Below are 23,112 nucleotides of genomic sequence, written 5' to 3' on the forward strand. Positions count from 1 at the left end.
TACACGTGGAAGAAGCATGGGCAGGGCGTGTCAACCATCAATGCGCGCAGCTTATAGCATACTAAGTTGTGCGAATTGATTGGTGGATCTAGGTGTCCCACTTTCGACTGCTACTGACGGTATAAGCAGGCACATCTACTTTTTGTCATGCCAATGGCAATCTGCACAAGGATTCTATAATGGAATCGTGGTGTCTTGATGTCATTGTAGAATTGACGCTCCCCACACTGCATCGGGGGCACTGTTCCCTCTAAGCTGCTGCCAGTAGGTGGTATGATTTGAATACTGTGTTTTCAATCGCTAGGGAGTGGCAGGTTCTCTGGAGTCCTGCAGAGCTAGGGTTCCCATATTTTGTCCTTTGAAAAAAAGGACACATGTCCCGCCCCCTGCCCCGCCCACTCCCTGTCACATATTCCCCTCCCCTTACTTACTATCTACTGCCCTGGTGGTCTAGTGACCTCTTTGGGGCAGGAAACAGCCCCCTCTTTCCTGCCCGGAGCTCTGTCCTTGCCCCGCATCCTGTTGCTGTGACAGTCTCGGGATTCAAAATGGCTGCCGAGAGTTGAAGTCTCGCGAGGCCGCTTTAACTCTCGGTGGCTATTTTGAATCCCGAGACCGTCACAGCAACAGAATGTGGGCAAGGCAGTGCTCCGGGCAGGAAAGAGGGGGGCTCTTTCATGCCCCGAAGAGGTCACTAGACCACCAGGGCAGTAGATAGTAAGTAAGGGGAGGGGAGGCTAGGATTGGTATGCCGCCTGCCCGTTTGTCCAGAAATCCGGACAAACGGGCGGACTGGCAAAACCCATCCGGACATGTCCTCAAAAAGAGGACATGTCCGGGTAAATCTGGACATATGGTAACCCTATGCAGAGCTTGCCTGTCCCTCACTATTGAAAATGTAAAACAACTCCCTCCAGTGGCAGAACTGTAGGTGGAGGACTCCCGCTCAGAGGGAACAGTGCATCGGGGTGCCAATTTACAGAATTACTCCCTTAATACTTTTCCAAAAATGGCAGAGGCTGATGACACCTTACAGACTAACCAATTTAATTTTAAGCATTAGATTTCAAGACAAGAGCCCACTTTCTCAGACTGGTTAGTCTGTAAGTTGTCACCAGCCTCTGTCACTTTTGCTGCAGTAGACTAAGGGGAAGGGGTTATCAATGAGGACTACCTTTAAGATGTGTTATTTTACTGTTAACCCCAGTTAATAGTAATGAGGACTCATTTCATAAAATGGGACCTGTGCAAAATAGCACAAGTCATTCTATGTTTATGTTTATTATAAAACGTATATACGCCTTTCAAGCAAAAAGTGAAAGCGGTTCACAACACCAAATACAATCTAAAATTGTTACTGTTAATACACACTATACACTGTGACAAGAATAGGTTTTACATTATTCTAAAAGCATTTCTCAACAAGAAGTCGTGACACACTAGTGTGAGTCAGTGGTAAAATAACATGCTTAAAAGTAAACCATATTGATAACTGCACCCTTAATATGGCTAGATTCTAGAAATGATCAGTTTTTCATTTAAACGTCAGGGAAAGCAGAGGCCTCATGGATGCTGGCAGGCAAGAATCTCAAGTACAGGTATCAAACTATTTTGCCTTGCATCTTAGTATGGAAAAATATGATTCTGGGTCTCAAGTGCAACTCTACTGGCACAGGCGATTTACAGGAACCGAGTGCAGCACACGTCAAGTGTGAAACTGCATTTTAGCCCTTCAGAGCAAACCCTCTTTGAACTACACACCTTGTTCCCTTGAAATATCCGGCTTGTACCAGAACTTGGACGTGTCTTGGACAAATTTCACTGTCACGTGTTTATCTGTGGGGATCTCTGTAAAATCAAACAGAAAGCATGACTGCAATGGACATGAGGTTCCCCTTTTATGTTCTTCACTATTCCGGGGTTCCAGAAATCAAGAAGAGAAAATGCCACTCAAAACTAAGCCAGGCATATCCTGTATCATTAACAAATCTTAGACATGTGGACAGCTGGCATAGAACAAAGATACAAGACAAGGAAACACTCGGTCAAAATATGACAAAAGTACCTGTGAGAAAAGCATTGCAAATCTAAAGAACATTTGAAGAAAAAAAAATGTATAGTCATGAAACTCTAAGCAACTAAAAATGTTTCCATCATAAAGCCTCTTCAAATGAAAGATTTTTTAAAATTTATTTTATAATGATTATGGTAAGCTTGGCTCTTAGTACAAGAAACATACTTTTCTTTTTTAAGTAGGAAGCATGTCCCACCACTGCTAGCCTGCTACCATGCCAACTACTATAAGGAGGTAAAGAGCAGGAGTGTGCTTTCTTTGCCAGCTGATGGCATGACCTCTGCCAAGCTGCTGACATGTTTCCATCCTGCAACAACCCCATAAGCAATTCTCATACCCTCGAGCAGTAATACTCCTTTTTATAACTCTGTGAAATCAATTTTGCAGCAAAATCAAAGGACACATTTATAAAAAGGATTTCTTATACATTTAGAGTGTAAAAATTACCTAGGTTAACAGAGCAAGAAGGATCCTAGTTTATAAAGCCACATAAGGCCAGATTCTATATAAGGCGCCTAAAAAATCTGTGCGGTAAACATTTCCGCCTAAGTGTATTCTATAAGCGATGCCTAGATTTAGGCACGGTATATAGAATATGCTTAGTTGATATCCCAGTGCTTAAAACGGCACGTGTCCAATTACACCAATGAAAATGTGGCACAAATCCTGGTGTGTAGATTTGGATTTTACTCACACCTTTTTCAGTTGTAGCTCAAGGTGAGTTACATTCAGGTACACTGGGTATTTCCCTGTCCCTAGAAGACTCACAATCTAAGTTTGTACCTGAAACAATGGAGGGTTAAGTAACCTGCCCAAGATCACAGGGAGGCTTAAGTGACTTGCCCAAGATCACAGGGAGCAGCAGTGAGATTTGAGCCGGACACCTCTGGATGTCAAGACTGGTGTTCTAACCACTAGGCCACTCCTCTACGTGCAATGGGCCAACAACATGTATAAATTTTGGCATGCCCACAAAACGCCTAGTTCTCCACCCTTAGCCAACCTTTTGAACTATGCACTTCAGAATTTAGGCACAGTTCATTACAGAACCACTTGGAGGCTTATTTTCAAAGCACTTAGCCTCCCAAAGTTCCACAGAAACCTATGGAACTTAGCCTCCCAAAGTGCTTTGAAAATATGCCTCTTAGCGAGTTATGCGCATAAATTCTAATTATTGCCAATTACTAGCGCTCATTATTGCTTGTTAAGTGATGTTAACAATGCTGATTAACCTGCTAAGTCAATTAAGTTATGCGTATTGCTATAGAATATGCCTGAATTTTGGTGCGGATATCTAGGCCATATATAGAATCCGGCAGATAGGGGCAATTCTATCAAGGGGGCTAAAAGTCAGGTGCCCAAGATCAAGGTGCTAAGCTTGTATTCTATAATGGCAAATGTGTGTCTAATATATCATCATAGTGTATATCAAAAATTAGGTGCCACCACTTGCACTTGCTCTATGACAGGTGGAAAAGGGTGACCTAAATGCAGCAATTTGGCACCTGACAATATTCAATAAAGTGTGTGATTAAATATTCAGAATATCCATGTGCCGCCCATGTGAACGCCCTCCTCTTCCTCCCCGACCTAGAAGTTTCAGAATAGCGCCAAAGTGCACTTGGTACCTAAACACCATTTCACCCCATTTTGGCACTTAACATTTGGTGCACTGTATAGAATTAAGGGGATAGGCACTTATGTGTCTTTATAAAATATAAGCACAAATCCTGCAGAAATTGAAGCTCTGATGAACATGCGCATAGTTATACAAGCTCAAGAGGGGGGTGTAAATGCATGCATATGCACTATCCAGAAGTGCACATATTTTAGAAAGTATGCATGCTCTGTCCAAAACCCACCCCTGAACACAGTACACCAAAGTCACAGTTGGATAATATTTTTATACTACCATACATGTGCAAAAACACCTTTAAAAAATTACCCTCCCCATGTCTAGAATGACTATGGTAAGATGGGGTAAACTGGCTCTACATAATAAGATTTGGGGAATGTATTTTGTAAGTGGGTTTTGTAAAACCCATTAGAGATTTACCCCCCTGTTTACAAAGCCGTACTAGCAGCTAATGTGTGGCAATGCTGACACAGCCCATTCAAAGCACACTGGCAGCTGTTACCACGACTTAGTATACGGGGGGGGGGGGGGGGGGGGTTAGATTGAATCATAGCCTAATTTGCTCTTTTTCGCTGCTAGTTTTCGCTATCATTACATGCTTGAAATAGTGGGATGTTCTGTTGGGGGGGGGGGGGGGGGGAGCTGCAAATTTGGTAACACAGGACAATTAAGATGCTGACAGTTTTTTTTACTTTGTATATTGGTTTTTTTTTTTTTTTTGTTACATTTGTACCCCATGCTTTCCCACTCATGGCAGGCTCAATGCGGCTTACAGGTACTTATTTGTACCTGGGGCAATGGAGGGTTAAGTGACTTGCCCAGAGTCACAAGGAGCTGCCTGTGCCTGAAGTGGGAATTGAACCCAGTTCCCCAGGACCAGAGTCCACCACCCTAACCACTAGGCCACTCCTCCTTGCTCCTCGAGAAAGGTTAAATTGAAAAAATGGTTCATCATATTTTGCTCTCATCTGAAATGCAACAGTATCATCAAATTTCACAACTATCACATTGAACGTCAGCGTCATCAAACTCCATCATTTTTCTGCCACTGACGAGTTACATGTAAGTGCAAATCAAGCCTTCAACAGACACAAATTTACTGTTTTACAACAACAGATAAAAGAACTATTTGAACTCAACACTGAACGGAAACAATTCAGCATCAGATTTTTATGGAGTCAATGGATTTTCATTGAACCACATCAGTAAAAAGTTTTGAATTTAGATTTCCACGGTTTTTGATAGAATCTGTTACATTACATTATAAATTTATTTACACAGTTTTCACATTTCTACTTATGACAATGCTGGTTAATTAATGGGTCTATAAAACATTAGCAGCAAATCTCATTTGCTTAGCATGATATCTATAATATGGTAACTTTTATGGGAAACAAACATTCTTGGATATTTCTAAAAATTACAGGATTTACATAAGCCAGTTTCCTATGTATTGTTCTCCAAGGCAGAGGTTCCCTAGCAAACCAAAATAGTAGCAGATCCACTAATATAGACACATACAATAAAGAAAGCCATAAAGCTGAATAACACATAAAAACATATACATGTTCATTCATTAACTACATTCATAAATGTCCTCTGGAGGTCACTACTTCATATCCTTCTGACCTCTGGGTGGAAACCCACAGCAGAATTTTGTCATCTACAATTCTTGATCTAGAGTCTCTGATCAATACAAAAAATATTTGTGAAACAAGGCCCCTGGTGAAGACACTTTGCTGAAACATTGAGCATTTATCTGGTTTAAGCCTTTTGAAGAATGCATACCTGTGAACTAGAGCTGGGTTTGCAAGATTCCACAATGAATATGCAGGAGTTCATCTGCATACAATGGAGGCAGTGCAGGTCAATAGATCTTGTGCACATTCAGGACCAAATTCTATAAACAGCGCCGAAAGAATAACGCACTTAGGGGTCCTTTTACCAAGCTGCAAGAAAAAGGGCCCTGTACTAATGGCAGGGTCTATACCGCAGAGGGTAAAAAAAGCCCCCAAGCACACATGGCCATGCGGTAAAAGAGAACTCTTACTGCATGGCCATGCGGCAGGGAGCCCTTACGACCACCCACTGAGGTGGCGATAATGGCTCTCAAGCTAACCCGGCGATAACTGGGCAGCATGCGGCAATGCCCGATTACTGCCAGGTTATCGCCATGCAAACCATTTCTGGGGGCTTTCTTTTTCCCCTGGAAATGGCATGCGCGCGGGGTGGGACTACCGCTGGCGGCCGCATTGGCCCGGTGGTAGTCCTGGAAGAGCAAGTGGTAAGCCCGCGTTGGGCTTACCACTGCTCTGTAAAAGGGCCCCTAAGTGCTATTCTATAAACAGCGCTGAAAGTTAGGTCCAATTTATAGAATACATTTGGCACCGGGATCAGTGCCTAACTTTAGGCACAAGGATTCACACCAAGTAGATCCTAGTGTAAATCCCTGCGTCTAAATTGGCATGGATCCCCTTATTCTATAACAGCACAGGTGCACTGTTATAGAATAAGGGGGATCTACGCCAGTTTAGACACAGGGATCCACCCATGATCCTTTCGTGGCTGCATCCCCTTTTTGGGGGCCACGCAGAAAATTTACGCACATATCCCTGCAGCTAAAAATGCATGCATGTCAATTAATGCCAATTAGTGCCAATAATTATTAGCACCCAATTATTGGTGCTAATTATCTCGTTAATTTATTTGTGCATGCAGTTTCAAGTGCTATTTATAAAATGTTGAGGTCATTGTAGAAATCCTGAAAACTAGCCTAATTTGTAGCTCGTGAGGACTGAATCTGGAGACTCTAAACTAAGATGTGTGTCGTCAGTTCCTAGTTCTTGAGTGGCTCCCACTGTATGCAAATAATGTCATGAATATTCTTAGCTGGTAAACCAAAAAACCTGAGCTCTTTGGGGCCCTTGATTAAGGATTGTGGTTCAACACCCCTGTTTAAAGTTTAAAGGTAAAATGGTGTGATTGCTGTGTTAGTCCATTTTTAAAGGTAATAAACAGAAATAAAACAAACAAAAAAAGATAAAATACCTTTTTTTTACTGCACTGACTAAAAACATTTTAACTAGTATTCAAAGGCAATACCTTCTTCTTTCTGACCTGAAGGTATTGCCTTCAAAAGGTGATCAGTTAACCTGATGATGTTAGGTTCAAGGGCAAAGTGCTTATCTAGGATTTTTATATATTTACTGTGTGTGATGAGGGGGCAGGAGAAAAGAGATGAAGTGTCAGGAAAAAAGTGTTGCTCTCTGTGCATCAGAATGTCTTATAGATTCAGAACGTTTGTTCCTTTATCTTCATTACCACATGCTGGTGAGTAATCCAAATACTGGGCTTCAGGGGTTTTACTATTTTAATAAATATTCTGGTAGTATAGTATGTGGCCTCACCATCACCAAAAAAGTGAGGGGAGAGACAACACACTGCCTCTGCTGTTGATTTCAACAATCCATCTATCCCAGAGTGAAGAGGAAGTCTAGTGGGCCTGGCTTGGATTGTCCTCTCTCCCCCCATATGGACCCAGACTATGCACAAACTCCCTTGCCTCCTCCAGCATCACAAGAAACAGAACCTTTCCCTCATGCCACACTCACATCTTTTCCAGAAATATCAATGAAAACTGGAGTCCTTTCTTAAGTAGCCTGTTGCACACTGAAACCATCGTCCTCTGCTGTGCCAAATAATCCTGGAACAATAGATGCTTGCTGTCATGATACTCCGTTCTCTTCCTTCCGGTAAACTTGAAGCAAGTGCTCCTCATCTGCCCAGTTTAAAATATAGACTATCACCAACCGCAGCTGATTCCCTCTCTCCATCTGATGCTGATACAGTGGACCCATTCACACTGCAGTGGCTCTCCCACCAGCTCCAGGCCCAGATTCTCCTGGAGCCAGTGCTTGAAGAAAGCCCATAGTTCAACATAAGAACATAAGAGTAGCCATTCTGGGTCAGACCAATGGTCCATCTAGCCCAGTATCCTATTTTCCAAACAGTGGCCAAGCCGGGTCACAAGTACCTGGCAGAAACCCAATTAGCAGCAACCTTCCATGCTACCAATCCTGGAGCAAGCACTTGCTTCCCCATGTCTGTCTCAACAACAGACTATGGACTTTATTTCCACAAACTTGTCCAAACCTTTTTTAAATCCAGATACACTAACCATTTGTTACTACATCCTCCAGGAAAGAGAGCCAGAGCTTAACTATTTGTTGAGTGAAAAAAAAAATATCCTCCTATTTGTTTTAAAAGTATTTCCATGCAACTTCCTCCAGTGCCCCCTAGTCTTTGTACTTTTGGAACAAGTAAAAAATCGATTTACTTCTACTCGTTCTACACCACTCAGGAATTGTGTAGACCTCAATCATATTTCCCCTCATCTGTCTCTTTTCCAAGTTGAAGAGCCCTAACCTCTTTAGCCTTTCCTCATACGAGAGGAGTTCCTTCTCCTTTATCATTTTGGTCGCGCTTCTTTGAACCTTTTCTAATTCTGCTATATCTTTTTTGAGATACGGCGACCTAAACTGAACGCAATACTCAAGATGCAGTCGCACCATGGAGCAATACAAAGGCATTATAGTATTTTTGGTTTTATTCACCATCCCTTTCCTAATAATTCATAGCATCCTGTTTGCTTTTTTGGCCGATGACGCACACTGAGCAGAAGATCTCAGTGTATTATCTACAATGACACCTAGATCTTTTTCTTGATTGCTGACCCACAAGGTTGACCCTAGCATCAGGTAACTACAATTCAGATTATTCTTTACAATGTGCATCACCTTGCATTTGTCCACATTAAATTTCATCTGCCATTTGGATGCCCAGTCTTCCAATTTCCTAAGGTCTTCCTGCAATATTTCACAGTCCGCACCTGCTTTAACAACCTTGAATAGTTTTGTATCATCTGCAAATTTAATCATTTCACTCATCGTTCTTATTCCCATATTATTTATAAATATGCTAAATAGCACCGGTCCCAATACAGATCCCCACGGCACTCCACTGTTCACCCTCCTCCGTTGACAGAAATGACCATTTAACCCTACCCTCTGTTTTCTGTCCAATAACCAATTCCTAATCCACACCAGAACTTTGCCTGCTATCCCATGACTCTTTAATTTTCTCAGGAGTCTCTCATGAGGAAATTTATCAAAAGCTTTCTGAAAATCTAGATACACTACATCAACCGACTCATCTTTATCCACATGTTTAATCATTCCTTCAAAGAAATTAAGCAAATTGGTGAGGCAAGACTTCCCTCAGCTGAACCCATGCTGACTCTGTCCCATTAACCATGTTTGTCTACATGTTCTGTAATTTTATTCTGTATAATAGTTTCCACTATTTTGCCTGGCACTGACATCAGGCTTACCAGTCTATAATTTCCTGGATGACCCCTAGAACCCTCAAAATCTGTGTCTCATTGGCCATCCTCCAATCTTCAGGTACTACAGATGATTTTAATGACAGGTTACATATTACTAACAGATCAGCAATTTCATGCTTGAGTTCTTTGCGTATCCTTGGATGTATGCCATCCAGGTGATTTACTACTCTTTAATTTGTCAATTTGGATTAGAACATCTTCCAGGTTCATTGAAATTTCTTTCAGTTCCTCTGCAACATCACCCTTGAAAACCATTGATGCTCTTTGTTAAACTATGAAGTGTATATTCTTGCACTGATTCCTGTTCTCCTGATTCACTCGATCAATTTTGAATTCTCTTGCCATTACACCTGAAGCTGCTGTACCAAGTGGCCTGTTTCATCTTCCTTGACAAACACCCTTTGCTCCAAGTCCCCCTCCCTCCAGCTGTGCTTGCTCTTATTTCCTTAACTGCTGAATGCATCTTGTTGAACTTATCCTCTGATGTCGCTGATGTGCTCTTTACTATCTCCTGCACCAGGTCACTGCTTGTAGTGGGCTTTCCAGACATAGCTAGCCTCTCTCAGCTGTTCCAAATACCACCTGGCCAACATACCTCTTTATCAGAATTCTGTCTCGACATATTGAGCGCAACTAGCCAGCTTTAGACACTCTACTAGAGAGGGGCATTTGGAAACTCAGCAGCCCACATCTGCTCCACTACCCCAGCTTTAGCAGAAGCCCAATTTCTTATTCTTAATAACTTTTTAAATATTTCTGTAATTGTTCTTTCACAATGAAAGTGTATCATATCTAACGTAGAGTAGTGAAACAAACTCCTACTTTAATATATCTTGAATGATAATTTTTAGAAAGCAGAAAGTGAAAAATGTATGTACTTTTGCAAGGCATTGTAAGTTTGATGACCATTTCTGTGCTAGTTGTGGGGAGGGAAGATGGAAAGAAAAGAAGAGAGTGCTTGTGGGACTTTCACCATTTCCCAAACTCTTCTTTAGGCCACATAATCTTCCCCAGATCTGCATTGCCTGCTCTAGACCAAATGTTCATACACAGAAGCAAGCTGGTCATGCACACATGCTTTTGTTCCATTATTTCAGTGGGGCTGGAAAGAAGGGTCATGAAGCAACAGAATTTGCGTAATGTATACCACCCCCAATCATTTGGGAAACTTGGTTCCTAATGTAACCATTGCTGCACAGACTGCTCTCATTGTGTCAAAGCAACCCTAGTAGTACAATGTGAGTAAAGATAAGGTACAGGGCAAAGCACTGATGAATCTTATCCTTGATCTTGGCTCTCTGGACATACCAAAAGCTAGGAATAGGTGACAAGTGGAAGGTATGTTTTTACTACTTTTTTTTTCCAGAAGAGCTACTTTAAAGCTTTTGTTTTAAATGTAAACATGCAATACTTAAAAATTCCTCTCTGTATGTGGCTCATGATTATCCATACAGCAGTATGAATAAAAAAAGCAAACATTTATCAACGTCAGAGTGGAAAACAAAATTATTATCCTCCCTCTCTAAAAATATGCTCTCTTTTTCAAGTTTTATTCCTGAAATGATTAACGCTTGAAATTTCTGAAAGCTCTTCCTAAGCCAAGCTACTCCCACCATTATGAATCTAAGCAAACAGTGAGGATGGGGGACGGCTGCTGTGCTGATCTTTATTGGTGCAGACAATACATGGAGAGCAAGGATACAGCCTGATCAGATGAAATGAACTAAAGGAAAAGGACTTGGGGGGGGGGGGGGGGGGGATGATAGGATTTAGATATAAGGAAAAAGTATGCATCTCATTCCACGGAATGAACAGAAGAGCAAGGAGGAAAAATATACTTATGACTATCAATAAGGCAAGCTGAGAAGTGAACACTTCAGGTCTGATTTCTGGGCACCTTCGAATGTCTTCAGCTGGAGCTTGGGGATCCCCACCAGCTACTGCAAGGATGCGCAGGTGCTGGGTGGGTCTGAGCCCAAACTAGATGGGCCCACCCGTGGCTATGTCATTGCCCTATGTACATATGTAGCACTTCTTAGCCCAGCACCAACAATCTTCAAATGTAGCGGGTATAGTAACTGACCTCAGCAGTGGCTCGTTTCATACTAGGATGTCACCTAGTGATTCACTGTAATCATCATTGGTCTTATCCCAAATTTTAATTATTGTGAAAATTTATTACTTAATAGATAAAAAAAAGCATTACTTAGAATTCTCAACAGTTCTATTGAATAATGATGGACCCACACCGACATGGTCCATGTTTCGAGACCTGCTTCAGGGTCTGGTCCAATACTGCCTCAGCATTTAAAAATGTATGTACTTTTGCAAGGCAAAAAAGCGTCTTAAAAAGGGGAAAGGTCAGTAAACCACAGGTATCACGAGGTAGTGAATTCCATAGGCAAGGAGCCAAAAAGAAAAAGGCAGAGTGCCTTGAAGATTCATAATAAGCATTTCTTGGAGAAGGAAGCAGTAGATAGCTAAGTTGGGTTGCCTAAGTGAAGGCTTTGAAAACTAGTCAAAAGTATCTTAAATTGTATTCGCTGATAAACAGGAAGCCAATGTAAAGATCTCAAAAGAGGTGAAAAAATTATGTGTAAAGATCTCAAAAGAGGTGAACAAAGATCAAAGCGGCTGGCATTAGGGAAATCTCACTGCTGTGTTTTGTAGTGTTTATAAACTTTTAATTCTGCTTGAGAAAGACAAGCATTGACTACTTCCTGAGCCCATATGCCAAGCCCCCTCCCTACCCATCTTCAAATCCCTACTCAAAACCCATCTCTTCAATGTTGCTTTCGGCACCTAACCTTTATACCTTTCAGGTAATCTAGACTGCCCCAATTTGACTACCCCTATTTGACTGACTGTACATATGTCCTTTAGATTGTAAGCTCTTTGAGCAGAGACTGTCCTTCTATGTTAAATTGTACAGCGCTGCATAACCCTAGTAGCGTTTTAGAAATGTTAAATAGTAGTAGTAGTAGTAGTACATTACAGTAGTCTAGGTGGGAAATGACAAATGTGTGTACTAACGTTTGAAGTGCAGAAAAGTCCAGAAATTTCTTCAATGGGTGAAGCCTACAGAGTGCTAAAAAAAAACAGATTGCAATACCTTGGAAACATATCTACGGAAAAAAAGTGCAGAATCAAAAATCACACTTAAATAACGAAATGTAATTGGAAAAAGTACAGAAAAAGGTGATGAAAACGATAAAGGGGATGAGTTAACTTCCCTATGAGGAAAGGCTGAAGTGGCTAGGGCTCTACAGCTTAAGAGAAAAGAAGGCTGAGGGGAGATATGATAGAGGTATTATGAGTGGAACAGGTACATGTGAATCGCTTGCTTACTCTTTCCCAAAATACTAGGACTAGGGGGCATGCAATGAAACTACAAAGTAGTAAATTGAAAACAAATTGGAGAAAATATTTCTTCACTCAACGTGTAATTAAACTCTGGAATTCGTTGCCAGAGAATGTGATAAAAGCAGTTAGCTTAGTGGGGTTTAAAAAAGGTTTAGATATCTTCCTAAAAGAAAAGGCCATAAGCCACTAAGATGTACTTGGGAAAATCCACTGCTTATTTCTAGGATAAGCAGCATAAAATGTATTGTACTGTTCTGGGATCTTGCAAGGTACTTGTGATCTGGATTAGCCACTGTTGGAAACAGGATAATGGGCTTGATGGACCTTTGGTCTGTCCCAGTATGGCAATGCTTATGTTCTTATGTAGTACCAGACCAGACCCTGAAGCAGGTCTCGAAACAGGGATCATGTCGGTGTGGGTCAGCCATTATTCAAGAGAACTGTCTGAGAAAGCTAAATAATGCCTTTTTAACTATAAAGTAATAAATTTTGACATAATATAATACATTTTCACAATAATTAAAATTTAGGGTAAGACCAATGTTCATTACAGTGAATCACTAGGTGACATCCTAGTGTGAAACAAGTCACTGCTGAGGTCAGCTGCTATACCCGCTACATTTGAAGATTGTTAGTGCTGGGTTAAGAAGTATTATTACTGGATTAAATTGCCCCCATCTTGTATATACAGACTGTAGAATTTGATATCACATGTACATAGGTGCACAGACTGACAGAAGACTGATTCTTGCCAATAGGTGCCATTGCCTACTGTAATGCAAGCATTAAAAGGAACAACTCCAAAAAACAGGCAGTCTGACACACTGTACAGATGCCCACATATATACCCATTCTTGTTTAGTGTACTTTTACTTCTGGCTGTTCAAAAGATTTAGTTTTAAGTTTTAATGTGTCCTGACAAATAAGTTAGATTAGATGGCAACTGGAATGACCCATCTGGTAAGAAAACTTCTCTGTCTAGAGACAAATAATAGTACCTGCAGAGCAAAAAGGTCAATGTTCACAAAAATAATGAATGGCTTTTCTTCATTTGGTATATTGGGCCATTTCAAAAACACCGACACCTCATAGTAACATAGTAGATGATGGCAGAGAAAGACCCGCATGGTCCATCCAGTCTGCCCAACAAGATAAACTCATATGTGCTACTTTATGTGTATACCTGACCTTGATTTGTATCTGTCATTTTCAGGGCACAGACTATAGAAGTCTGCCCAGCACTAGCCCTGCCTCCGAATCTCCGCTAAGCTTCTGAGGATCCCTTCCTTCTGAACAGGATTCCTTTATGTTTAATCCACGCATTTTTGAATTCCTTTACCGTTTTCATCTCCACCACCTCCCGTGGGACGGCATTCCAAGTATCCACCACTCTCTCCGTGAAAAAATACTTACTGACATTTTTCTTGAGTTTGCCCCCCTTCAATCTCATTTCATGTCCTCTAGTTCTACCGCCTTCCCATCTACGGAAAAGGTTCATTTGCGGATTAATACCTTTCAAATATTTGAACGTCTGTATCATATCACCCCTGTTTCTCCTTTCCTTCAAGGTATACATGTTCAGGTCAGCAAGTCTCTCCTCATACGTCTTGTAACGCAAATCCCATACCATTCTTGTAGCTTTTCTTTGCACCGCTTCAATTCTTTTTACATCCTTAGCAAGATACGGCCTCCAAAACTGAACACAATACTCCAGGTGGGGCCTCACCAACGACTTATACAGGGGCATCAACACCTCTCTCTATACAGCCCAGCAACCTTCTAGCTACAGTCACCGCCTTGTCACACTGTTTCATTGCCTTCAGATCCTCAGATACTATCACCCCAAGATCCCTCTCCCCGTCTGTACATATCAGACTCTCACCACCTAACACATACGTCCCCCATGGATTTCTACTCCCTAAGTGCATATTTTAAATTTCTTTGCATTGAATTTTAATTGCCAAACCTTATACCATTCTTCTAGCTTCTGCAGATCCTTTTTCATGTTTTCCACTCCCTCCTGGGTGTCCACTCTGTTACAAATCTTAGAATCATCCGCAAAAAAGGCAAACTTTACCCTCCAACCCTTCAGCAACGTCACCCACAAATATATTGAACAGAATCAGCCCCAGCACAGATCCCTGAGGCACTCCACTACTCACCCTTCCCTCTTCCGAGCGAATTCCATTAACCACCACCCTCTGGCGTCTGTACGTCAACCAGTTCCTAATCCAGTTCACCACGTCGGGTCCTATCTTCAGCCTGTCAAGTTTATTCAAGAGCCTCCTGTGGGGAACCGTGTCAAAAGCTTTGCTGAAATCTAGGTAGACTCATAACTCTTAAATAATACAAAGTGTTCAAATGTCCTAATCCCTAATATTTATATTTGAACATTTGAATACTGAGATTATTTATGAGTTATGAGGTGTCAGTGTTTTTGAAATGGCCCAATGAAAGAAATGAATACTTATTCAACTTGAAGTTGTCCAATTATGGATGCTATATGAGTGAATTTAAATGTATATGAGGGCATTTCATACATATTTTTATGAAAGAGGGCATTAGTTAGCCAGTTTTGCATTGGCTAATATACGCTGCTTTGTTACTGTAAGAATATTATCTGTGGAAGACCAGTCCAAGTTGAACTGTATTGCTTACTGGTTAGTGAGCATCAACAGATGTTGAACCATTAACACAGCTTAGTAAATGAAGGCCTTAGATCATAAGCCCTCTTGGGCAGGGAAAAATACCATTAATTCTCTCAGACCTCTTTTTCTAAGAAAAAAAGAGAGGGGGGTTGCACTGTGTGACTGTGGAAGGAGAAGCAAGAGATGGTCCTGAATCAATTGTTTTCTGACACTACAGCACAGTGTTTTTGTGGCAGTAGAGTCTTGTTGATAGAGAGCTGAACTTGGTCCAAAGAGCTACAGATCAATCAGGATTTAAACTAATTATTTGTATTATTACCTCTAGATTCTATAAAGGGTACAGATCCCAGATAGGCACCCAAAATAATTAGTTAACAGGCTCCAATAATTTAATTATTGGAATTAACAAGTACTTAATTGGTACTAATTATTATTTGGGCACTAATCTGGCTAAGTGCTATTCTGTAACAATGGCCACCTCGAATTGGATCACGCATAACTCAAAAAGGAGCATAGCCATGGGAGGGGCATGAGTGAGTCAGGGGTGCTCACAAAAGACGAGTGCAGTGTTACAGAAGAGCGGGGATCCATGCCCAGGACTTGCACCAGGTTTCAGCTAGCATAAGCCCTTGCATCCAAAGCTGAGCATAGAATTGGGCTCACCTTTGGATGCAAGGGCTTATGCTAGCTGAAACCTATTCTAAAGAGTGCTCATTCCAGAGAGCCCCTTATAGAGTAACACTGAATGCTCATTGATTTTTTTTTTTATTGGCGCCTAATTTTCGGCACCATTTATAGAGTCTCCCTCTTAATGTAGAGAGCTTTGGGAGTATAATTTTCCTTCCTGTTGGTACATCATTAGTGGGAAAGAGTTAGTTTATGTTCTCAGGTAATCCAGGAATAGGTGAGCTTTCATAGTTAAAATTCAATGTGGAGAAGACCAAAATATTACTTCCAAGATCGAGAGATACTTGAGCTTGGCCCCACAGTTAATGGGATATTAACGGAGTGGAGGAGTGGCCTAGTGGTTAGGGTGGTGGACTTTGGTCCTGGGGAACTGAGTTCGATTCCCAGCACAGGTAGCTCCTTGTGACTCTGGGCAAGTCACTTAACCCTCCATTGCCCCATGTAAGCCGCATTGAGCCTGCCATGAGTGGGAAAGCGCGGGGTACAAATGTAACACTAAATAAATAAATAAAATTACTTCCACTGTGCTCCTCTGTTTGAAGTTTGAGAGTGATAATTCCCATCTTTCTATGCAGAGGGTTGGTACAAAACTAATTTAGTTATCTAAGATGGGAGAGGCAAATTTGGGATTTATCTGAATGGATCACCTGCGACAGGCTGTATGTACAGTTATAACGGCTCACCTTGATATCAGTACTATTGCTTATCTGGGTTTGCATTAGAGGTTGTTATCTGGCTGACAACACATACAAAATGTGGCAGCCCAAGTCATTTTAAGAGGACATGGGTTTGAGCATGTCACCTTTTATCTTTTACTAAAGGGAGGAAGGGCTGCCGCCACGTTGGAACACAGCAAATCAGGCCTACCGTTGGACTACCGCAGGAGCCCAGCAGTAGTCCCGGTATCTGCCACGCGCCAACTCCAGTGCTAGAAAATGCATTTTTATTTTCTTGCTCGGGGGCTTACCCGCGTGCTGTCAGGTAGACCCGCGTGCTGTCTGGTTACCACTGGGTGAGCGCGGAAGCCCTTACTGCCTCCTAAATGGGTGGCAGTAAGGGCTCCCCTGTTAAGTGGCCATGCAGCAAGTGGTTACTTACTGCTGGGCCATTTCCCTTTAAAAAAAAAAAAAAAAGCCTTTTACCTGCTGTAGTAAAAGGGGGCCTCAGTGAATGGTGAATCCATGCACGAACGCTACCTCAGGGCCTCTTTTACCACAGCTTAATAAAAGGGGTCCTAAGTTACATTGGTTACCTATATCTGCTAGAACTGAATTTAAATGATTATGTATTGTTTTTAAGATACTATACGGTTTGGCTACGGATGATTTGGTTCCTGTACTTGAGCTCTGATCCTCCAAAGGCGGTTAGCTTAACGGGGTTTAAAAAAGTTTTGGACGGCTTCCTAAATGAAAAGTCCATAGACCATTATTAAAATGGACTTGGGGAAACTCCACTGCTTATTTCTGGGATAAGCAGCATAAAATGTATTGTACTGTTTTGGGATCTTGCCAGGTATTTGTGACCTGGACTGGCCACTGTTGGAAACAGGATCCTGGCCTTGATGGACCTTCGGTCTGTGCCAGTATAGCAATACTTATGTACTTAACAGATCTTTATGCAACTCACAACTTTAATGTTGAGAATTCCTTCTGCTGCTGAAAAGAGACAGCTAACCAGGGGGAATAGAACTTTTGGGGGCAGTGCTCCCAGATTTTGAAATCCACTCCTTCATTTAAATGGAAGGGTCCTATTTATGTTTTCATAAATTACTAGCTTTTTCCCCCAAATGTTTTCCTTCATGACTTGTTCAATGATGGGTTGAGGATATTGAGTTTTATGAAGTAGATGTGTAATGTTTTTTTAACTTTGTTTATTTTGTTTTTAAATGTACTATTTTTTTCTGATTTGCTATGAGCTTGGAGTTTCAGGAGAATATAAATATTGTATTAAATTAAACTGATGTACTATGTAGTCTTGCTATGGGGTCTGTTCCAGCTCCTTAGTGAGAGCAAGGGAAGGGTCCTTTTCCAGTAGGGAATTTTACATTAATGATTTTTATTATATATTTGATGATACGTATGCAGTCACACAGGCAAAATAGGCGCAGAGATCAACAAGATGGCCTGATGAAGAAATTCCAGGATGAAGCAACTATGAGAAGATGAACAGTTTGGCTTTTCAGTATTTTCACACAGACGTGTGACAGCCAATTGAGTTGCTGCTAATTTACATCACAGACAGGACTACCTGTCCCATCCATTATTGTTGATAAGTAGGTTTTTAAGAATGTCAAAACCACACTCCTGATGCAGGCAACTGCCGAAATGTGGTCACGCCGGATCTGTGTTCATCCAATAAACCATCGTATTTATGCCATACTGATGTCATATTGTGCTCATCTTTTCATCGGTTCATCCTGGGATTTCTGCACCAGGCCATCTTTTTGATGACACATATTACAGACTAAATTATTAGGCCTATTGTGAAATGCTGGACACGGATGTTCCTCACAAAAATACAAGAATAAACTGGAATTACACAACATTATCTGAAGGCAACTTGCCTTGGGTTTGGATTTAGAAAACAGATTAAATCCAAACGCAAGACTTACCACTGTGTTTACACTCAAAATGTTACTTACTCTTTTCTGCTCCCCAATTTTCCACCCTATCCATATGTTCTCTAGTTCCATCCCACCTTAGATGGCTGATCTGGAGCACCTTCCCTTCCCCTAACAGACCAAAAGCTAAAGAGAATGCTCTAGTGTGTTCTTGTGCAGCCATTTGACCTCCCTCCAAGTACAAAACCTTCATACAATGTTTGTGCCTACCATTCCCATATACAAAGGACTAGTGTCTCTTAGGCCACAAAGCATAATGCTGACCACCTCTCTTAGCATCTTAGTCAAAGAATGGACTCAAAACAAAATGTAATAGAGTATTCACCTGGCAAAGGAGAAGTGCTTAAAACTTTGGAAAAATCCGGAAGCACATTGGGAAAGGGGATGCTGATTGTACTCCCGCTGTGTGGGCTGGAGAAACCGCTTGAGGAAGGCGAGACTGAGCCAAAGGAACGGTCTCCTTCAGAAATCCTCTTCTTCTCTGGCAGAGGCGGCTGTGGGTTCATGTTCATTCCAGCATGCTGCAGGATTGGGCTGCCCTGGCCATGCTCTGTGGCTGTCATGCCATGTTGCAAATGCCCATTGTCGACAACATCAGTCAGATGTGAATTCATAGTTTGGGAGGAACAGTTTGGACTGGAGAGAAAGGAAGTTACTGTTTTGCCTTGCTGTGGGCTGCTGTTGTTGCCACCATCGCCATAGGGCAAGTACACCTGGACATTATTAGTGTGTGTGGCATGTTCTTGTTGCAATTCTCCTGGCAAACCCTCACAGCTCTTCAGAGAGAGGACCTGCAGTCCTGGAGATGGAAACTGCAATAAGAGAGATCCTTCTGGCATGGTGCTTGAAAGTTCTGAAGCCCTGAGGTAGCCTCCCATTGGCCTGCCGGACCCTGCCATGAAAGGCTGAGGAGAAAGAGGCAATTTGGTGTTGCTCTCCAACCACAGGTGATCAGTTGTAGGAGGGCTGTTGAAAGAACAAGAAGTATTAAAAAGGGGTTAGCATTTAACTTCAGGAGCAGCACAAAAGGAGAAAACAGTCTGCATAATTATTAAAGCAGAATAAATTAAAGAGAGCCTTTTTGTTATTTTGGTTTCATTACACTCCAGAGGGCATAGAAAGATGCTGTCAGCAACAAAACATAAAAATGTCACAAGATGCTCAAAAGTGTACTGAGAGAGGGGGATATGCAAAAAGAACATTGGGGGGGGGGGGGGGGGGGGGAGAGAGTGTGAAAATGAAAAATAAAAATACTAGAAAAATACAAGACCTGGGAACAAAATAATGGGAAGAAACAATTCAGGCAGGTGGATATTTATAAACATAGGGGTCCCTTTACTAAGGTGCATCGAAAAATGGCCTATGCTGGTGTAGACACGTGTATTGGACGCACGCAGGTCCATTTTTCAGCGCGCCTGCAAAAAAGGGCTTTTTATTTTGGCCAAAAATGGATGTGCAGTAAAATAAAAATTGCCGCGCGTCCATTTTGGGCCTGAGACCTTACCGCCACCCGTTGATCTAGTGGTAAAGTTTCATGCGTTAACCAGGCGGTAATGGTCTATGCGCATACCATGCAGATTACCACCCGGTTAGCGCCGCATGCTGGAAAATTTCCGATGTGCCTAGTGGATGGACGTAAAAAAGGAAATTACCACCCGAGCCACGCAGTAGCTGGATGATAGTTCAAAACTGAGACACATAGGACGCGGGTACGTGGCTTAGTAAAAGGGCCCCAGCAAATTTATGGCAAAAGTTGAACATCCCAGTAGTCCCGGAACACCCCCCTCATTATAAAAAAAGGTAAAAAAAAAAAAAGGGATATGAACTTGTATATGGCAACATAAACTATTCAATTAGATAATAAAAGTTTTATAAATAAAACAATCCACATGCAAACACAGATGAAGTTTTGTAAAAGGCTACTGCATAACTGTATCTCAGTCTGTGACCAAGTTAAAAAAATTAAAAAATTAAAAGAATAAGGCCGGGGAAAGTTACAAAAAAGCAGAAGGTTACTGGAACAATTAGAAAAACATTAAAAAATCAATACCCCCTGCACCTAATATTCACATCAGATATGAAATCTCTCTCAACACACGCCAGGACCTAATTTCATTGTGAAAAACAACTCTCTCCCTTTCAGGCTCCAGCAACAATGTGTTCCATAAACATAAAAGACTCATATATACTACTTACAAAGCGAACACTAAAATAAATTATCTATGTGGGAAACAGCCCTTCCAAGAAATTTCAGCTTCTGAAACAAAAGCCTTGTGGTCCCGCAGCAGCAAACATAAGAGGAAAGTTTCAGCCAAGAATGGTTATTAGTAGCTCAACCGCCGCTGGCCAATAACAGCAACGTTCCAAAATGAGTCACATCATCGGGACGGGGAAAGGGAAACCAATTAGCCATGAATGAAGATTATAATTGCAGCCTTCGAGATGTGGGCAGGGAGCTCAGCAGAAATCATCATAGGAGTCCAGGGCGAATGGCGCTGATTCTTAACTATAGCATCAACTCTCCTCTCCGGGAGGAATATCATAATGGAAATGAACCTCTTGATTAAAGAGGCAGAAGGGGGCGAAGTACTGTGCCAGATGACAGACATAAAATACTGCTATGACGATTTAGAGTTGTTTTCAATTAGACTAAGTGCCCTTCCACCAAAAGGAAGATAAAAAATAGTTTGACAGACCTGTCACGTTCCATTTTTAGACTCTACTAACTGTGCTGGTTTCTGGGGAAAGGTAAGACTTGTAACATTTACCCCCTTCCCTACCAATCTCTCAAACTTGTTTAGGTATCCATGGTGCCAATTGTAAAAGCAAAGAAGCAGGCCTGAACTTGCTCAAATGCACTGCCATGAATTTCTTGCTCCCTGCTCTCTTCCCCCTCCGTCATTCAACCTTCCCCTCCCCCGAAATGATCCAGCATCTTCCATTAGAAACTGGACCACCTGGTAGCTGTCTTACTCCCCCCCCCCCCCACTTTTACAAAGCCACACTGGCAGCTGCCGGTGCGGTAATGCCGACACTGTCTATCGAATGGGCTGTTTCGGTATTACTGTGTGGCTTTGTAAAAACAGGGGGTGGGGAGGTTAATATATAGCCTTTACCAGGGGACAATATCTTGTTACCTTACACTAGAAAGTCAGAGCTCTCTTTTTATATAGCATCAGATAGCACAGAAGATGTGACCGTTTATTTATTTATTTTATGATCCTGGTTGTGAAGTCTGGATAAGGTTCTTATTCCATTCTATTTTGTGTTTTACATTGTATTTTACGTTGTTTTTCTTAACTGTGTATGTTATATTGTGATTCACCATAAACAGTGGAATGAGTGGAATATATATATATTTTTTTTCAATAAATCAAATAAATAAATCTGGATTTGTATGTGTATTTAAACACTTTGATCAAATCAAAGATTTTGTCGTTTACACAAATAAAGTCTGCAAACAGCTTATGATAAGCTACTAAATACAATGTCTGTGCTATGCCTATTACAACCTGTAGGAGTGTGCAAAGCCAAAAACAGTTCACTCTGTGCTCATTTTAAATGAATTGTCCCATTTCCGGGCATTTTTTCACGGTCCCTTCACCTATGCATTCTTTGCAAATGCACTGTGTGCACATCGATTGTACGTAAGTTAATTTGTACATATACACACGTAGAAGCGATTTGTGTGAACTTGAAATTTGTGGGCACTCAAACTGAATACATAATCATGAATGCTTATCCCCAACAGCCTGTGTATCAGAACCTCAGCAGCCTCACATTTCCATTTCCATACATTCACTGATGACAGCTCAGTGCTCAATACCCATAGCTGAAGTCTTTAAAGTTTAAGCAACACCCCTGCCCCCTCCCTGTTAACCATAGAAACAGAGAAAAATGTAGGTAGATAAAGACCATATGGCCTATCCAGTCTGTCAGTCCATGCCATCTACTCTCCCTATCACTCCCTTGGAGATTCTATATACTTGTCCCAAACTCTCTTTAATTCAGATACTGTTTTTGTCTCCACCACTTCCACCGGGAGGCTGCTCCATGAATTCACCACCCTTTCCATGAAGAAGTGTTTTCTCAGGTTACTTCTGAGTCCTTTCATCTTCATCTTGTGCTTCCTCTTTCCCTTTCAATTGAAAGAGACTAGCCTCTAGTGCATTTATGCCGTATAGGTATTTAAATGTATCTCCTCTCTCCCTCCTTTCTTCCAAAGTATACATATTGAGATCTTTAAGTCTATTCTCATATTCTTTATGATGAAGACCAATGACCATTTTAGTGGTTGCCCTCTGGACTGGCTCCATCCTGTTTATATCTTTTTGAAGGTGCAGTCTCCAGAATTGTACACAATATTCTAAATGAGGTCTCATCAGAGTCTTATACAGGGGCATCATCACCTCATTTTTCCAAATGACCACTCCTCTCCCTTTGCATACAAGCATCCTTCTAGCTTTGCCATCACCTTTTCTACCTGTTTGGCCACAAGATCATCATATATGATCACAAGCAAGCCCCACTCCTCGTTCGTGCACAAAAGTTCTTCACCCCCTAAACTGTACCACTCTCTTGGGTTTTTGAAGTCCAAATGCACGACGCTGAATTTTTTTTCACATTAAATCTTAGCTGCCAAAATCCAGACCATTCCTCTAGTTTTGTTAAGTCCTTCCT

At 41.5% G+C, this 23,112-nt stretch overlaps 1 protein-coding gene across 2 annotated transcripts in view; it reads right to left on the bottom strand.

Moving 5' to 3' along the window:
- TNS3 (tensin 3) overlaps nt 1–23,112 on the bottom strand; it is a 1,051,445-nt gene that overhangs the window by 61,951 nt on the left and 966,382 nt on the right. For both annotated transcript variants that reach the window (XM_030209265.1, XM_030209274.1), the window contains 2 exons: nt 18,758–19,398; nt 1,762–1,848 (listed from right to left, as the gene is read on the bottom strand). In XM_030209265.1, the coding sequence (XP_030065125.1) occupies nt 1,762–1,848; nt 18,758–19,398 (728 nt within the window). The remainder of the gene's footprint in view (nt 1–1,761; nt 1,849–18,757; nt 19,399–23,112) is intronic.

The sequence above is a fragment of the Microcaecilia unicolor genome, chromosome 1 (assembly GCF_901765095.1).
Source record: "Microcaecilia unicolor chromosome 1, aMicUni1.1, whole genome shotgun sequence".
NCBI lineage: Eukaryota > Metazoa > Chordata > Amphibia > Gymnophiona > Siphonopidae > Microcaecilia > Microcaecilia unicolor.